At 50.0% G+C, this 18887-nt stretch overlaps 1 protein-coding gene and 1 long non-coding RNA gene across 7 annotated transcripts in view; one reads left to right on the top strand and one right to left on the bottom strand.

Moving 5' to 3' along the window:
• The window catches only part of RGS6 (regulator of G protein signaling 6), a 464907-nt gene extending 446475 nt beyond the window's left edge, over positions 1 to 18432 (top strand). For 3 of the 5 annotated variants that reach the window (XM_074327257.1, XM_074327258.1, XM_019733349.2), the window contains 2 exons: positions 5741 to 5807; positions 14419 to 18432. In XM_074327257.1, the coding sequence (XP_074183358.1) occupies positions 5741 to 5807; positions 14419 to 14585 (234 nt within the window). In that variant the 3' untranslated portion in view covers positions 14586 to 18432. The remainder of the gene's footprint in view (positions 1 to 5740; positions 5808 to 14418) is intronic. The other 2 variants (XM_019733355.2, XM_019733353.2) reach the window with 1 other exon arrangement.
• The window catches only part of LOC141570533 (uncharacterized), a 52182-nt gene that overhangs the window by 17726 nt on the left and 15569 nt on the right, over positions 1 to 18887 (bottom strand). The window contains exons 3-7 of one of the 2 annotated variants that reach the window (XR_012494619.1): positions 14407 to 14565; positions 11060 to 11163; positions 9588 to 9667; positions 4329 to 4370; positions 3398 to 3515 (exon numbers count right to left, since the gene is read on the bottom strand). This is a non-coding gene — a long non-coding RNA (uncharacterized LOC141570533). Of the gene's footprint in view, positions 1 to 3397; positions 3516 to 4328; positions 4371 to 9587; positions 9668 to 11059; positions 11164 to 14406; positions 14566 to 18887 lie in introns of those variants that run through there. The other variant, XR_012494618.1, reaches the window with a different exon arrangement.

The following is an 18887-nucleotide window of genomic DNA, read 5'->3' as shown; positions in this document are numbered from 1 at the left end:
TCCATTACTCAGGGTCCCCTCTCACACCTGGAGGGCAACTTTGCCAGTTCTGCAGCCCCTGTCTTTTTGGGTTGGCCACCCAGCCTGGTGTGCATTGGGAGGTGGGGGTGAGGTCAGCTGGGCAGAAGAGTGGGCTCCACTTTGGGTGCTGCTACATCCCATGGGAAGGAATGAAATGTGAGCATTTGGGGACCTCAGCATCCCTCTGCTGCTCACTTGCCACCAGACTTTCTAGTTCCCTGAAGAATTCTGGGCCAGTTTGCCACTGTCCTCTCTTAGAGCTGGGCAAAACGACGTTAGAGAGTCTGTGTAATCATCCTGGTTAGTCAGTGGTAGATTAAGTCTCCTCTGATCTCTATCCTTCTCACACTGTCTTGGCTCCAGGTGAAGTTTGAAAAAGCATATTTAATGTTATAATTTTGTAGCTCACAAATGAAAATATCTATTTTTTATTAAAAAACTGTAAAATGTAAGACAACAGAATCAGTTTGGCTATTGGGATATGGGGAAGAATAAGTGATGAAGTGATTCTCGATGGTGGGGATGGTGCGTCTGCCCAAAACTTGGGAGGGTCAGACGTTGTCATTTTTGAGAAACTCAGCCCTAAACCCTGCCACTCTTTTGGAAGGAGGACTAAACCCCCTCCCCAGTTGTTGCAGCTTGTGGTTCAACCTGTCAACCAAAAGCAGATAAAAACACCCTCCCCATGGAGTGCCACTCAGAGAAAAAAAGCAGCAGTGACTCAGCCTCCCACATGTGGGGACACACAGGGCGAGCATGTCTCTGCAGAGCTTCTCCCTGCCTCCTCTCACCGGCCCTTCCTCTCCCCCCACCCAGGCCCTCTGCTGCCTTCCCCAGACCCCAGTGTGCCAAGCAGTCAAGAGAAAATCAAAGTCCTCTGAGGCAGAAAGGCACAGCTGTGTGTTTACAGCCACTGATTCAGATCCAAATCGCATCCCCTGCCAGTCTCCGCAAGGCAGGCTGGAGGCAAACTGTGCGTGTGTGTGCGCCAGGCAGGAATCTATTTCGGGAGGTGACCTGCAGCCCTTTGCCATAACAGAGCCTTCCTCCCACTCCCCAACCCCCACTGAGGAAAGACGTCCTTCTAGAAGGAGCTCTCACTTTAGAAGTGGCTGATGGCGTTGTGGGATTTCAGCCTGTTCCTTGTCACTTGTCCAGTCAGACTGCTGGCACCTGTCCCCAGGCAGCCACACAGGAAAGCCATGGGCTCCCATCTGTCCAGTGAGGAGACAGAGTGAAGGTGACTGTGGAGCCCTCAGCAGGATGGACAGCGGGAAGTGCAGTCCACTCAGGGGACAGAACGCCCACTTCTGCAAAGGATGGAATCCCCCTCAGTCCTATCAGAGAAGCAGCACCACCATCCAAGGGGCAGGAGAGAGAAACCTCCAACCGTTCATTAGTCAGACTTTGGAACAGAAGGAACCTAGGGAGGAGACAAAGCTGCCAAAGTCAAGGTCAGGGTGAAGAGACCCAACTCTGCCTGTGTCCAAACAGGAGAGTTAAACGTCAGACCACTCAAAGGCCTAAGGACTTCGAAGGCTGAGAAATAAGACCACCATGCGTTTCCCCCAAAATGAGCTCCTGGTGAAAAAAAAAAAGAAAACAAAAACACCTCAGAGTCTTCCCTTTTTTAAAGCAGCAAATGAGTATCTTTGGTTGAAATTGAGTTTGGGAAGCATGGCATTCTGGACGGAGGACAGGATACAAATCCATACGAAAGAACAATCTGTAAGACATTGCTATGAAGCAGAATGCTAAATGGGACACTGCAGGGAGCTGAGAAGAGCTCAGAGCAGTGGGATTTTCAGTTTAGTGATGTTGCCCAAAGGCCAATGAGAGAAAGACCCTTGGGTATTTGATGGCTCCCCAACGGATGAAATGGTAGACAGAGTTGGGAGTGTGTAGCCACCCCAGCAGTCCAGAGTGAGTGGACATTTCTTGATTTTTCAGACAAAGCTCAACAAATGGGGAAAAGACATAGGGAGGGTCACTCTACTGAAGCATATTCTGACAGTAGCAACTACCCAACAGTGGCATATGTCACCTCAAGAGATAGTGAGCTCCCTGGAAACCCGCAGAAGCTGAATGGCCAAGGACATTGTAAAGGAGGCTTCTGATTGGGTTTCATCATCTCTTCCAGCTGAAATCCTCTGATACATTACATATTTGTTCAATGGATCCTACGGCATTTTATTCTGTGGTTTATAAATAAGCCATGGGAAAAGAGACTGGATCCTATGGAGGGAGTTTGCTGAGACTGAGGAGAGGAATCCAAGAGTCAGATTAGACTCTGCCTTCAGGGAGAAAAAGCCAGATGATGACACAGTCAAAGCAAGGGAAACTGTCAAGGAGTGGAATTACTGCCCTTTGCATGTCATCGTCGCCTTTTGGGTTTTTTGTTTTGTTCTGTTCAAAGCCAATCCTGCTGCTGCAGCTGACTCTGGGTGACAGGGCTCTCTCTCTGAACGCGTAAAGGGAGCTGAGAGAGCAGAGGACCTAGGAGCCTGCTGGCACAGGGAGGCTGAGCAGCTGTAGTGCAATAGAACTGAACACAGCTGGGGCGGGCACGTATGTGGGGCACCCTGGCTCTGCATTGGAGAAAGCTTGGCTTGTCATCATTCCCACCCAGAAAAGGTGTTGTGTTAAAAGCAGAAGAAATGATGACGTCAGTTGCAGATCTCAGGTGGGCAAGCTGGCACCAAAAACGTCTCAGCCTGTCTAGGAGCAGAACATGCCCCCATAGGCCTTAGATCAAAGAGGAACTACCCTCCTTGGGCCCCTCCTCCTGGGCTCTGCCTAGAGGACTCACCTTCAACCCAACTCAGGAAGGGAAGGGCTGTCATGTCACATTCTTTCCAGCTGTCCTGAGGACCAACCCGGGTGCAAATGGTACTCTCTCCCCTCTCTTGGGCTTCACTAGGGCTGCTTTCAACTCATCACGGAATTGTATAATTATGGTGATTATAGCTTATGGCTTTTTTCCTCTCCTCATCTTTTGCTTTCAAATTGTTTGAGGCCTCTCATTAAACATGGCGACCCCGGTAAAGTCAGCAAAGTTTTAATCAGGCATTTTTTAAAGCTAAAGATTGTAACCATATTCTCTCAGACTGTCCTTTAAAACTCTGTCAGGCATAATTGGTGTCTGGATATCAGAGGTAGCGAAGAGAGGAATGGGGATCCAGGGTACACCCATACTTTTTCACAGGGGTTGGAGAACCATTTTCCACCCTGACCCCTGGCCTTTCTCATTTGCACCAAGAGCATGGTGCGTCTGAACCCCCGTGCCTAATGGAAAAAGACAGACTAGGATGGAAAAAGTCAAGCAAGGATCGAGGGCCTGGCCTTTCCATCATAGCAAATTAAGTTGGGAAATGGAGATGGAGCAGCCAATGAAAAACTCAACCCAACCTTGTAATCTGCAGCAAAACCAGTGAGGAAATTTGGATGCGTTCTCTCTCCTGGATGACACTGAAAGGTTCCGGGCATCCATAATTCTAAATATACAAAGGAGTGAACCATTAGCGTCTGTGAGTGGTCACTGTCCAGCATCCATAAGCTTGATGGTGGTTTCCTTGGTAATGACACAGCTGCAGAGCCCATCATTTGCGAGCTCTCAGTCGTAGCTTTCATGAGTTGTTTCTAGGGACCTTACAAGAAGAATCAATAGGAAGATGTGCGGGTAGGGTGGTGGCCACCAGAGCCCCCGACCTGCCCTTCAGCAGCTTCCCTCAGCTTTGGTGACATGGTGCCCTTTCTTTCTATACTCCCAGGACCACACAGATAATGTACAGCGAGGTGCATCTCGCCCAGGCCATAGTGCATTTTGAGAGGCTCCAATTGACCCCTCATGTGTGCCTGCCCTGAGCCATCCAGACTCTCCTTATTCTGTCAGTAGCTAGCCACATGAGGTATGACTGAGCACTACCAATCACTCAGGGTAAAATGTTGTCAAAAACCTGGCAGCAACATTTCCCCCAACTGCATTCTCATCCCTGCTGAAGCTTTGCCCACTGAGAACAATGTGCCTTTCCCCACTAGAATGTAGAGAAATGGGCTGAATTAGAGAGAGACAGCCCCAGTTGAATTCTATTTCTCCACCTGCTAGTGAAATGAGACCCTGGCAAGTCGCTCACGTGCCCGATGGGTGTAATGAAGCCTAGTGCGTGGAGTGGCTGTTGGCACTAAATGAGGGCATGACAGCGGTGGCTGCCATTTTTAGGGGCTCACCATGTTGTACTATGGGTGTCTGAGTCATGCGGAGTTTGGCCTGACAGGGACTTTGACTCTACTCCCACTGTACCACTTACCTGGGTAACCTGGGCAGCTCCGCTAAGCCTCAGTTTCCTCATCTGTAAAAGAGAGATAAGAATAAATGATTACATGTGAAAAATACACAAGGTGCTTAGCATAGTCTTTGTAGTATATGTGCTCAAGCCTAGCTCTTTGTATTGTTGTTTTATTACTGTGATGTTATCTGCAGCCCATGCTTAGCTCTTATTACCTTATTTAATTTCCAATAATATTCTGTGAGGTGGGTCTCATTATACTTATTTTGCAATTGAGACAGGGAGGTGGGTATTTCACAGTGTATGACAATGTCTGCAAAGCACATTTATTTATTACAGTGACCAGCTCAATGAGCTGCTCAATAAGTGGTAGCTGTTAATATTGGCTTATTTTTAAAGTTGACCCAGAGAGCTGGTTTCTCTGCTTTCCCTGGGAATGGAGGGACTCTGGTGTCCAGCAGGCCAGCTTCTGCCCTGTGGTCAATTTCCCAGGGTCCCTAAGCACTTCCTGGGAAGTCGTGGGAGCTGTGGGGCTCGTAGCTGTGTGGTGCTGGAAGGTGGAGAGAGCGGTCAGGAAAATGTTGCATACAATGTCAGGATCTAGCATTTGCCTCCTACTGAGGTGCAGGACCCTAAGACGCCTCCTGCCTCCAGACTCAGATCAGGAATAGTTCTCCCCATAATAGGACCATGAAATCCAATCCTCCAGATGTAGCACTCGGCACAGCAGAAGCCTCAGTCCCAGTAACCCTCTCCTTTCAGTTGTCTGCCTGCCTGGAGCTACCTTGAGCAATACAGCCTCACCACGCCCAGTTGCTCCATCTGCCGGATCCACAAAGGCTTCTCTTTTTTAACCACGTACTACCAGGTGGTGTTGTTAGAGGAGTCAGGAACAGGTGGCAGGGGATGCTTTGAAATCCCAGTAAACCAGGGCCCCGGGGTGCATACGCCTACTGCTTGCAATACTGACAGAAACAGAAGTGGAGAGGTCATTTCCACTGATATGGATGGCTTTTTCCTGGGGAGAATTCAGGTTTTATATATGTATCTTAAGGTACATGCTTTAAGTTTGCAGTGTTTGTCCAAGATTGGCATCTTCGGAGCCTGATGTTAAAGCTCTACAGCCAGTCGCGTGTTTGCTTATGCACCTTGCATGAGAAGCTTATGTAAGTGCCTGTGGCATAAACATGCACATGAACGTATGCACAGCTGTACACACAGTACATGTGCTGCCTGCCTGAGAGACGCCTCTGTGTTCAGTGTATGGTACGTGTGTAACATACGCTGCAGACCTACATGTCGTCTGCCCATGGCTTGCATGCCCCCTGCAGCTGTGTGTGTCTGGGCAGGGGCTCCCCTAAAGCCTCAGGTCTTCATGGTTTCAGCTGGATAAGTTATTCTTCGCTTCCCTTCCTAAAAACACAATTGCCTAGTGCTGCTGGCGCAGAGTCAGAATGGCCGCTGCATTTCACCCCCGAGGTGGCTTCCTTCCAGCAGTGGGTGAGTGATCCCGGCATCCGCACTCTCTAACCTTCTTTGGGATCGTTCTGTACAGAAGGTGCTTCAAAATCCAGAAGAAATTATCTGTTTGTCCGTGGCGTCGTCCCTGCCCACCACTCCTGTTCTCACACCCTCATTCCCTGGTCAGTGGCACCCATTTTGGTGTCCCCATTTTTCCTGCCCATTTTTTGCATCCGTAGTTTTTTCTTCCTAAGAAACAAGGAGCTGAAGGGTCCAGAAATGACACTGAGATGAGTCTGTTGTCCCAGAGGCCATGTACAAATAATGGCTTTAGGTATGGATCCTAAAACTTGCTTCTCCTGGACCCCTAGCAGAGCAGGACAGAAATGCCCACCATCTTTGAAGATGCTTTTAAATCCAACAGCAGCATCCTTAGGCTTCATCTCCCAGGTACAAATTCCACAATCCTTCTTTCGTGGCCCAAGGCCAAGTCCTGTGGGAAACTTGGCAATCTATCATTGTATATAGTTGGTTCTCATTGGAGTAAGGCAGCTCTACCTGCTCCTCCATAGAGGAGAAGGCTGGGCACCACCCAGCCACTGCCCCAGAGGGACGAAAAGCATCACAGCAACATGTGAAAGCGTCTGTAGGGAAGTAAGAAGGTTCTCTGTGGCCTGGAATTCCATTGATCCAAGTTTCTATCCAGAGATCTCTTGAAAAATGCTGCCTGACCTGTCCCCTGCTGCACTTTTTCAGGTTAGAACTACATGATTGATAGATGCCTGCTGAACTGCATTCCTGGTGGTAGGGAGGAAAGAGACACGAGCCGGCACTCTTTGTATATGTGTCCAAAGGGACATGGACAGTCACAGGATTGAGCTTCTGGGTGGTGGGGGGAGTCAGCATGGCTCTGCCTGTGCCTATAGTGCTCTGCCTTGGCAGCTGGTTTCACCAAGGACCCCAACCAATGGACATGTTTTGGGTGAGCGTATTTGCAGTAGATGAGAAGTGCCCTTAGGAGGGTGGACTTAGAGTCCTCGGGAGAATCACATACTGCCAAGCAAGTGATTCCTCCTGCTGTCTCATCCACAAACTTCAGCAGCACTCGCCCCTACAGCTATAGTCAGGAGCCACTTGAACTTCCTGGTTGGAAAAAAAGTAGGATCAAGTTGTTGCCAGTGGCAACACAGCCATGTCCCTGTTTCCTTGAGTGTTTTGGCCTTTGCCTAATTTGGAGTGAACCGGAGTTGAGATGCCAAAGTGCATTTTGGGAGGAGGAGGAGAGGAAGAGACAGGCATTGCACAGGCTTCTGGAAGGCATGCTACTGAGGGGCCTTCCGAGCAGAATGCCTGCCTCCACTCCACTCCTGAGTCCACCAAGAACTTTTGCAAGCTGACTGTAGAAAGAGCATCGGCATTGTTCAGTCAGAACTAGAGGCAGGGCATCAGAAAGATCCGGTAGTAAAAGGGGGGCATTTCTCCTGCACCCGGAGAAAAAGCAACAGGAAAGTGGGAACGCACAACCTGGCAAGGAGGCTGGGGTGTCTGTGCCTGGGCATTGTGCCACCAGTGTAGGACACAGGTGCCGAGCCCTTGTCACTCCTGGCATGCCTGCCTGGTTCCAGATTTGTCCAACAGTTGCACTGCTGGGGACCATGAAGGACAGTCTCCCACCACCCACCAAAACTAACAGGCAGAGGCTGTCCTTTGCAAAGAGCCCTCTAAGTGGTGAGCATCAAGGGAGGCAGAAGTCAGAGAAGCCAGGGACACCCTGCTTTAAGCACTTGGTTCTCACTGGAGTCAGGCAGCTCTGCCTGCCCCTCCTTAGAAAGGTAAACATCACACTTGCATCTCTCCTCCCTAGGACAGTTGCTGTGGAGCTCCCAGAGGCGCCAGCACCGTTAACACAGGGTCACAAACAGAAGTGGTAGCTTCACCTGGTCTGTCCAGCAGCCACCACTTCAAAGCCATGTGCACCAAGCTCAGTGCAATAGCTAAAGTCTCGCTTTGCCAGGCTTGCCAGCCAGAAGGTGGCACCTTCTCTATCTCAGGAGTCCCACATACGATGAGGAGAAGCACCTCAGGCAGAGCAGAGTGCCTGAGACGGTCTCAGGCGTGCCCAAGAGCTGAAGCTTCTTCCTCACTGAGGTTGGGAAAATCACCCTGTGCTGCCCAGAGAGGTCTCTGGGTGTGAGCAGACATGGAGTTCTTAGTCCCTGAGCGTTTCCATCTGCCTCTTTCCTTGAGAATGATGGTCACGTATAATGTAGAAGGTGTATGGAGCATAAAGACTGACCCACTCAGCTCTGCCACTGACTAGCTGAATGCTCTCAGGCAAGTGGCTCGAGGTCTATTTGACCTGTCTCCTCATCTGTCCAGTGTGGGGTGAAGTAATACCTAACTGGCAAGTAATACCTCCTGCACAGGGTCTGTCAAATGTCTGGTGCTGGAACACAATACTGCTCCATGTTCAATCAATGGGGACGGTTAGTAACTGTCCTTGGCAGCTAACCTGTGTCCTTGGTAATGGGACCATCCCCACCCTGCCACCGTCAAGGTCTGGATGAGTTGAAGAGAAGGGCACTTGAGAAGGGAGGACACATGAGTTATTGATACCACCCCATTGGGCAGGAATAGGAAATTCAAAGAGAAAGTCTCTGGGAGAGCAGGGGATAGGCTGGTCCTTTTACATTTAGTTCAGATAGGAGAGCTGGCAACTCACCATTTCTAAATTACAATTTTTTAAAAGAAAACAAATGCACTGATAGTTGCCAGTACAGTCTAGAGTAAGGTATGTGAACCTGCTTACGGTTCCAGTGACATTTTGTGGGAATGGCTTTCAGAGGCGTGGCTGGCAGATTCCATACGCCCACCACTTACGTGGCAAAACCTAGTTGTTTATACCACTGTGCATCAGATGGTGGGCTGTTGCAAAAGAATCCATTATTTTTATTTTGACCCTATTCCTTATTTTTTAACAAGCTTAAATGTATACGAATATATAATATTAATTCTTCAGCCAGGGAACCTTTTTTTATTAATTCAATTTTCACCTATCTCTTGATTTTTTGGGGTGTTGTTTTATGTGTGTGGTATCTTATTTTTTAAAAAGTCAAATAAAGAGAATATTTTAAAACCAAATAAAATGCCCTTCAGCTCCTGAGAGAGATCAGAAAGCTCGGCCAGGACCTGGGAGTAACGCAGGAATGGATCTTGCCACCGGGCTCCGGCCCCCCACCACTGAAGTGTGAGAATGCCAGAAGCAGCCTTGCTAGCTTTCCGTGCTGCCCCAGCCCGGCTCTGCTGTGGATTAGCCGTGTGTAGTCTTGGGCTTGTCCCATAACCCGATTTCCCCATTTCATCTGCCCCGCCTTGCCTCACAAAGTTCAACAAAGTGTGACAAGAGATAGAGTTGAAAAGCTTTTCTGAAACTGTTCCCATATGCAGTATGGTTTTTCCTACCGTCTCCTGCCAGAGTTGCCCAGGCCGCTGAACTATTCCCAAGCAAATGGCACCCTCTCCCCAGTTTTAAACATCGTCAAGAAAGGAGATGCCATGGGATTCCTTATGCTCCCTTTTGAAGTCATTATTTTTGGTTTGCTCCGTGGAGAAGGAGCACCAGGGGCACAACCTCCAGGGGTGTCACCCGAGGAAGTTAGGCTGGCAGGCCCTTGGCTTCTCCACTTACTGCTAACCCCCCGTCAGGGCCCTTCCCTTCCCACCTGGCTCTTAGGTTCCTGACTGCTCCCCTCAGCAAGGTCCCAGGACTGTAATTCCACACACACTCAGCATTTATGAACTTGAGCGTCATCGACTCACCATCGACTTCAGTCTTCTTGGGAGGACAGCTCATCTCTGGGGCCTCCCACTTCTTGTCTGCTGACATCACTGGGTGAGCTCTGTTCAACAAAACACCACTTTTCATTAGCAAGGATGAAAAATGCCCGTGTGTCACAACAAGGAGATCAGTTTGGATCAGTGGAGACTAGAAATAGTGTTCCAAATGAGTTGTGTGGCGAGTTCTAATTCTCCTACTGTGTTTCCCCGAAAATAAGACCTTGCCGGACCATCAGCTCTAATGCACATTTTGGAGCAAAAATTAATATAAGACCCGGTCTTATTTTACTATAAGACTGGATATATAATATAATATAATATAATATAATACTGGGTCTTACATTAATTTTTGCTCCAAAAGGTGCATTAGAGCTGATGGTCCGGCTAGGTCTTATTTTCGGGGAAACACGGTAACAGAGGAACCTAGGTTTCTTGTATACCAGAGGGGAAGCTCTGAATTTAGCTAAAAGACTAAGTTGCTGGAATAGCAATTAAAAAAGAGTGAGGAGTGGGACATTTCAAAGCAAAATGTGATAGCTAGGAATTTTTTCTAATCTTTTCTTTTTTCCTTTTGAGGTGTAATTACGTATGGCAAAATGAACAGATCAGAAATTTGTGATTCAATGAATTTGACAAGTATATGCACCGGGGTAACCTATATCTCATCACCCTAAAAAGTTCCCTCATATCCCTCTCCAGGCAATCTTGTCCCTGTCCCCCAGAGGCAACCATGGTTCATTCCTATCCCCGTAGCAACATGGATTTAGAGTTAGTGGACTTGAGAGCTGTAACTTTGGTCTTAGGTCATCTGAGCAAATCAGCAAGAGAATGTCATCAGCAGCTCAGATGTCATTACCCCCTTAGCATTGAAAAGAGTCCTGCCTGAGGCCCTGGTGCTTGGCTCCACTGCCCCCAATATGCCATCTGACCCCAGGGCTACTTTCTGAGCCCAAAGAGTTTAGCATCAGTCTCCCAGGTAAGTGGCCACAGGTCTTGGTAACCCGGATCGTGCATGTTTGTTCATTAATAGCTGCAGGTGCAATGCACAGAGGCCCCGCATGTCAAGCAGCATGTTCATGCTCCTTAAAGCATCTCACAAAAGGGAGCTACTCCTTTTGCGCCATTCCTTTTAGAAACAAAGGAGTCCATGACCACCCTCTCGCAGGCTTCTAGCCGTCAAGATGGCCACAGAGCTGAAATGATTAGCTAGGGTAGAGAGTGGGACGTGAACCTGTGGGTGTTTGTGAGCCCAGCACTGAGCCCGTGGTCCATGCAACTGAAGGATCCCAAATTCCATTGGATTACACTTTGCCAAATGCCTTGAAGGTGAAAAGTGCTGTGTCTGTATGCAAAGCTTTGGTGTCTCTGGAATGTACCTTCGGCAGCTCAGTTCTTAATCAGTGTATATTTTTTCACTTGGACAAAAGCTGCCTGCTAATAGCATTTTCACCCACCTTCAGCTGCTTTGCTCAGCTACGTCAAGGCTTCAGGCTGAGCTGGCTGCAGTTTCCTGGCATTCCCAACTGACCAGCACTGAGGAACATCACACACTCACACCCTGAAAAAATAGCACCCCCTGTAACTATGCAAGATGGCAGACAGAAGCGGAATGACCCCTCCCTTTACTACGTGTTTCCTACAGAATCCTACAAACTGGAGGCAGGGATGGGAGTAAAGAGGAGGAGGAAGTGCCCCAAAGGTTCCGGCGGTTGCTCTCCTCTCTCTGGGCAGAGTAGGTAGCTCAGGAGCTCCCAGCAAGCCCCTAGTAGCATAGAGCTTGGGGCAGCTCACTCTGAACACAGGTAGCCTCTGCTGTCAGATTTCACTTTGATCCCTGAAAACTACAGGAACCACAACTCTTCAGAAGGGAGGCAGCTGCTGAGCCAGTGTGATTGCAGGATTTTCTTCCCCAAAGCCTGAGGCCAGGCATCTAGCCCTGCCTGCATCCTGCATGAGTAACTACCATCCGGCCTCACCCAGGAGGTCGCTGCATAGAAGACAGATTGCAGCTGGGCTGAGTTACCCCTGCCACTGCCCCCCCTCCCCTGCTCCAGCCCACCTGAACCCGTATGACCTCCTTTAGCAGCAGAATTGGCATTTGGTAAATGCGTGAGCGCAGGAGCAGAGAGAGGGAGACAAAAATGCAAGGAGCACCACATGGATTGCTGAGAGGCTGGGAACAATCTCAAGGCATGTTCTCTAGGCTGGTCAGCTGCGCCCCCACCCCCACCCTCCCAAGTCCGGGGAAATTGAAGCAGCTGGGGGAAGGGGAAGAGCAGGATTGATGGGTTGGCCACAGGTCCTTGGAGTCAGAGCTGTGAGGCTGAGCTCCAGGATTTAGGCAGGAAGAGATTAATTAGTGCCTCCAAACTCAGCCCAGCCCACTCTGTAGAACTGCGAGGTATAGAGGATGGGGGGCCTCAGGGTCAAATTCAGCTAAAACAAATAGTCACACTGTCCTCCAGAAATAGACTCTTCAACCTCCCTCAACCCACAGCCCCCTCTCCAGCCAAAATGATCTCACTAATGAGGAAGAAGCTGTAACGAGGGTTCGGATGCCTGGTAACCCTCATCTTCTTTGTCTCTGGATTTTTAACATACACACTGGCAATGGGCTGTTAGACAGAAGCTTTAGTGATTTTTTTTTTCCACATCCACCAGCTAAATCAGAGCACCAAATGCTGTGTATGGCAAACCTGAAACATATCTATGTGGGGACACAATGTATAATTTGTGGCCCTGGTGGAGAGGGGTGGGGGGTGGTATGTGTTTACCACAGTCATAAGGAACACCAAGAGAAAAGCAAAATCCTTGGTGCCTTTTGTCTGAGCAGGGATGGACACGGGTGAAGGAGGTGGAAGAGGTTTGTGCACGCGTGCGCACACACGCTTCCTGCCTTCAGGCCTGCTACAAGAAGGCACCATCCCAGGTGAACCAACTAAATGACAAATGCCTCAAGCTCCATCTAAGAAAGGGCAGTCAGGGAGCTCACAGATGTGTGTGCCTTAGAATCCAGGGCTGGTGGGAGTCCTTGAAGGTCAGCCTCTGCTGGCTACAAGCTATTGTTGTACCTTATCCGCTCTACACAGAGGAGTAGCCATCCTGCTTTTAGTGATTTGCAAAGACTAGCGCTGTAACCTTCTAGGATTAAAAAAAAATCTGATTAAAAAATCCTTAGCCTAGTATAAACGTACCCTGCTGCAGGCTAAGTTCAGTGTATTTGAAGATTCAGATAAGGTTGGTGATGGGGAGATTTTGTGTGTGTGCATGCATGCGTGTGTGTGTGCATTTAAGGATGGAGAGAAAAAAATGAAAAGTTTGTCTCACTAATGAAAATGAGTGGAAGAAAATGATGATTGTGAAAGAAAGGGGTAAAAAGAGCAAGGGGAGATAGGTGCAGACTTTTCAATAGCTCCCGAGAGCAATTCCACTTTCGGACGAGCTCCCATCTATGCCATCAGCATTCTCAGTTAAGCTGGCATGTCGCTCCATGGAGCGCTAAGCCAGATGACACATTGTCCTGCATCCAGCAAACTCACAGCCCATGTTGTTCGTTGGTTAAATATGCCCATTATCCATCAATTCATCAATCCGCAGGTTTATTGAGTACCCCACTGGGCTTCACGAGCCTGATCAATTTTTTTAATTACATCCAGCTTACATGCAGCCAAGCCCAGTAAACAAGATGAGCCCTCACACCCCACTTGAAAATGACCATGAGGAACTGCTGGCCCTTGCAAGCTCCCGCTACCAAACACGGCTGCCCGTGCTGACGGGTGAGCATGTGCTGCCCTTCGCAGATGGCGATGGTGTCACGGACCCCCTGTCAATAACAGAATGAGTTTTGAGTGTTTTCTCAGACACACAGTGATCAATCTGCTTGGGTCCAGCCGCTCCCTCCTCTGGACCCCTGTCCAATGCTATGGATTTCTGAAGAGAGGAACAGGAAATGGGCACAGACCCTCATCAGGGTACTGAGCCTCGCTCATCTTCCTCATCTCTCCCCTTGGTGCCCATGTCACCTCCTCCTGGGCATGTGAACCGTTGGCCTCTCTCCGGCCCTCTGTGCCTCATGCAGCAGGCCTCACAGCCCAGTTCATGTTCTTAGTTTTCGAGAACGACTATAGAGGTCGTAGGTGACAGGCATGTAGACTTCCTGACGTGGAAGCCCTGGGACCTGCGGAGGGGGAGCCAAGATCGTGGGAGACGCAGGAGCACACTGCCCAGGTCCCGCAGTGGCATCTGTTCACCAGCCCAGGCTCCAAGCCACAGTCCCAGAACTGGGTCATCAAGAAGCCTCAAAGCCTTGTCTCGCCTGCATCTCAAACGGGATTCCTAGGTCTTCTGCATTCTTAAGATGACCAGTTAATTCATTAGTTTCTAATCATCCAGATCCTTAGTCAGCAGCTATTTGGGTCAACCCAGCGTCCCTGATCTTACTACTCCCCAATCCACCTTTTCCTTTCTCGCTTGAATAAAATCAAGTTCAGGGACAGCCCACAGGCATTAAGAGACACTCTACCTAAGATTTGAAATGCCTGGCTTAGGGTAAGTAAAATGTCCACACCCCAAAAGAAGTATCAGCCACACACCCTGCCTCCCTAACCTGCGCCAGACACCTGGTTTTTCCAGCTGTCTGCAGTTAAGTCTCCCAAACCCGAAGATCAAAGGGGTCAGTTCGCTAAGTCGTTTGGACTCCGTGGCTTGTGCAACAATTAACTCACCTGTCTGGCTCTCTGTCTCTGTCCCTGTGTGTGTGTGTGTGTGTGTGTGTGCACGCCTGTGCGTGCCTCTCTGTTACCTGTCTCTACAGGGAAAGTCGCTGGCGGGCAAGCGCCTCACGGGCCTGATGCAGTCCTCTTGACGGTCCCCACCGCAGGGCCTGACCCCGAGGACCACGTGGGCAGGAGGCGGCGCTCCACATCCTCAGACAGAGTTTCCTTACGGGGAGATTTGGTCACTGTGAAAGAGAAAGAGTGAGGGCAATTAAGGGCAATGGTGGGGAGACTCGGTGGGTGAAAGGGGAGACCTGAAAGAAAGAGTACACAGAGCCTGGGGTCGGCCCGGCAGAGGCCCCTGTTTACAACCCTCTCTTCCTGTACAGTTGTGTGCCAACACCCCATTCTCTAAGAGGCCCTTATCCCTAACTCGTTCAGGGGCGAACATCTTGTGGGGTGTTGTGACTATCACTTGAGATTGTATTCTTACTATCATCACTCCTCCCGCTGTCTGGGGGAGCCTGCTGTCCAGCAAACACAAAGAGGACCAGCTGGCCCCGAGCACATCCAGTGTTACACCCCATCTCCCCGCTGTCTTGCTGGTGTACCCACAGCACCCACCATGGTTATAGCCACTGTGTGCCCACCGCCTCCTGCCTCCCCCATCTCTGTGGCCACCCATCCTCACACAACATGTCCCAATCACTTGTCGGCACTGAGCAACCTCGGGGATGGCTGCACCTTAAGTTCTTTCAACCCCCTCAGAGGCCAACTTCTGAAGAGGTCTCGTAGGCGTGGTGGCTGCCCTCTGGGCCTGTCAAGTGTCTCAAGGGTCCAACACCAGAGGAAGCACCAGTGTAGATGAAAGAGCTTGTGGTTTAACAGTGATGCGGAGTCTGACCATCTCTTTAAAAATTTATGATTTTGTAATTTATTCTGTTTTTGCCCATTTTCCTTGGTTTGTTCCCTCATGTTTTACTCAAAATAAACATGGCCATGAACTCAGGGGCCATTGGGATCCTCCCCTCCAGCAGCCCCAGGTGGAAGCTGGGAGGGTTTCCAGCTGGGAGGGAGTTGCTGGGCCTGGTCTCAGTGCTTTATGCAGCTGAAGGGGAATCTGCTACAGAAGGACCAGGCCAGGGCCAAATGGTTCTCTGACAGCCCAGCAAAGGCACCCCACTAACCAATGTCGGTCCTCAAGGGGAAAAGACAGAAAGCAACACCTGCAAATATCTGCAAAAGACCCACTTGTATTCCCTTCATGTGTGTGTCAAAATGCTCATCTGCCAATTTGGCTGTGAGATAATGTATGTAGAGCGCCAAGTCAGGTGCCTGACGCATAGTAGGTACTTAGTAAATGGTAGCTCTTACTCTCGTCATTGTCGTTATCACGTGACTCCCATGGGCCCTCCGACAGAGCGGTATTAAGCAACATGTTTTTGAATTTAGACACTCACTTCCCCACCTGCTATGACTATCTTCCTTTGATCTATTTTTGGCCATAGGTGAACAATCTCGGTTTGGAGTGTGTAAACAGGCAAGCATAGAAGCAAAAAAAGCGATCACTGGTATTTCTTTACTCCTGTAGGCAAATTCACCACTGGTGACCAAAGGCACATAAGCTTTTGCAGACCCTACCTCCTGGGTGCTCCCATGACCACCTTTCCAGCCCCCACCCCTATGCCTTGTCATATGCCTGATTCCACCAGGCCCTGTCCCCAGGGCACCAGGCTTCCATCACAGCAGGGCCACTGTGGGCATTAGGAGTCTTGGTTAGGACTGTACCCTCATGGGTTCTTGACCACCATGCCTCAGTTTCCCCCTCTGGCAGTAGTTGCTCTCTCTTCAGTGGAAATTAGATGACATATGTTGAGTCCTCAGAATGTCTCCAGAGGTGGCACTATAGACCCAGATTCTCATCAGGCATTCCACAGGACCTCAGCGCAGAGCCTGGCATTTGGCAGATAGGAGATAATGACTGAAATGAAGCCCTAGCCCATATTTTGGGGTCTTTTGACCTGACCTCTCCTCCTTCCACCCTTTTTTGAATCCCCTTGCTTTTCACACAGACCTCTGTTTCAAAACCAAATTGCAATTCAAGTTCCTCTGCACCCAACATTGCCCAAGGGAAGCTCCTCCCTCCCAGGCTATACTGACACCAAGCACAGAGTATATGGACAAAGGCAGCTCCAGATGAGCAGATGCCTCTTACCTCAGTTATCAGGGTGAGGGCCTGGCTGCTCCCCACTCTTCCCCATGGCTGCGGACAGGGCAGGCTGGACTTCCCCAGCGGCCCTGGCTACTGATCCAGACGGATGCTTGCCTGAGACTTGGTCCACCCCGGACATCCCCAGAGGGCCTGCCCAGAGCCAGGTAGACTGTTGCCTTGAGATGGAATAGGCTAAAAGCTTCCAAACACTTCTGGGGACATCCAGAGGAGAGGGCCAGCCAGCAGGCTAAATAGAGGTAAGGGTGTGTCAGATGGATTTAAACCCAGAGCAATAACCCCTTCATCCCATCTCCCAACCAAGCACGCTCAGTCTTGCGCCCACCACACCGTGATCCCCAGTAGATCACGCTCAACAGCAGAGTTGCTCCGCCCAACATGGCCCGTCCAAGGTCAGTCTACGGAGCAGACCTTAGAATGAAAGGACACTTGGAAAATCTGGTCATTGGCTTGGTCTACACAGCAAAAAATTCAGACCAGATTAGACTTTTGAACGCAGTTCTGTACCAAAGCAAGTACCCCTGCTTCTAGAAGCTTCCTTAGCTCCCCTGACTGGGCATCATCTCTGGGCCCAAAACCCTTTCCAATGAGGCTTCACAGTGCAAATATCATGTCGGTAGACCCACAGCCAAGACATCAGAACAGCCTGAGAAGTGACCACCCACCCATCAGGACAGACACACAGCCACCAAACATTGGCCATCTGACTGAAATAGCCTTTGTCTACATGGGAAGAGTAAAAATGTATAGGTTGGCCCATATAAATGCCCAGCAGCAGCCAGAGGGCCTGGCCTATGTAGCAAGAACTCTCTGGGTTGGGCAGAGGGCTCCTACCCTTCCAGAAAGTGATGCTTTGATCTCTGGGGAAGGTGTTGCTGTACCCAGGGAACACAGCACGGCCCAGCCCACCAGTGCAGTCAGCTGGCCCTGCTATAGGCCCACCACTGCCGAGGGGTCAGATACAGGCCAGCACCTGGAGGGAACTCTCACAACTCTGAGTTGCTTCTTGGACCAGTGAATGCTTGGGGACATGCTCCAGGGGCTTTACCCCTGGCAGGATTGCTGGTGTATGCAAACTACCTCACTGACAGGACCCTGAACCAGGAGACTGCCACCCGTCTAGCCCTTTGGCTGGTTGTGGAAGTTGATGTTTTTCCTAAATGCACCCCTCCCATTGTGCTCCAAATGCATGGACGTCCAAAACTACCGCGAGGAAGCCTTTCCAGAAGCTAGAAAGGATTGTGGGCTGTTGGTGTTTGGATCTTGCAAAATGTATTGGAGGGAGGTATTCCAGCAAGGTCCAAGAGCTGGAAAGCCTTAGCGGTGGGGGCCAATAATGTGCCACAAGCCTCCAATGGGACTAGCCAAGTTGGATATGGAGTGAGGACCATGTGTGGCACAGTCCAGCAGTGGCCAAATGAATCCCTGATAACTCACCATGGGACCCTCTGAAGAGAGGCCTGTGCTCATGTAACCATGGCAACAGCAGACGCCAGCAGCCTACTCATTAGTACCACCCAGTGATAGGCATTCCCTGGGGCCATAAAGTAGCAAAGTAGCAAATGTAGCAATAAGAGGCCCAGTACCATAAAGGGACAGGGTCCAAATGACCCAGCCTTGGCCCTCTCCCAAACCCCAATGAGGGCTCAGAGCTAGCTGCTGTCAGCTGTCCGGGGAGGGTGGCCCTGCTCCATGCCCAGGGCTCCTGGTCTGTCTTCTATGCCCACTCACCGCATGATCATGGACACGTCGGAATGGCCTTCTCATAGTGCATGTGGTTCTCATTAGTTTATTTTTCTGGAATTTGGGGATTGGACCCCAGAACCAAACATGCTGGTACAGTCTAAAAATAAAAGACTTGAATCCACTATTATCCAGCTAACTTTGTGTGGCTCCATGGTTTGGGGGTTTGTTGGGCAAAATGTACCTGAAAATCTACCACCCCTCCGCACTACTCACTCCTCACCCTGCTCTGTTAAACACACATGCAGCCTGTTTCCTCCTCACTCCCAGGCAGGATGCTGAACAGCTCAGGAAAGCCAGATCTCTGGGGTATGGGACTCATCCAGGTAGGCTGGGACAGTGGTATCACCAGAAGGATGAGGCCTCTGACTCTGCCACAGTCTCCTTGGCTGGGTGGTCTCTGTCTCCCATTGTCTGTGTTCAACCACAAAACTCAGTGGCCTGACTAACGCCAGCAGCGGCCAGATACCGTTTAGCCGCTCTTAAGTCAAGTCCCAAGATCGAAGTCTGCTGCATACATACGGTGCTCCTTATGGGGAGTCTTGGTTTCCTGAGTGACACACAAGACAGTCTCATCTCCCACGAATGCTAAAG

This window comes from Rhinolophus sinicus, linkage group LG03, assembly GCF_036562045.2.
Source record: "Rhinolophus sinicus isolate RSC01 linkage group LG03, ASM3656204v1, whole genome shotgun sequence".
Taxonomy (NCBI): Eukaryota; Metazoa; Chordata; class Mammalia; order Chiroptera; family Rhinolophidae; genus Rhinolophus; species Rhinolophus sinicus.
This window is presented reverse-complemented; position numbering and strand designations above follow the sequence as displayed.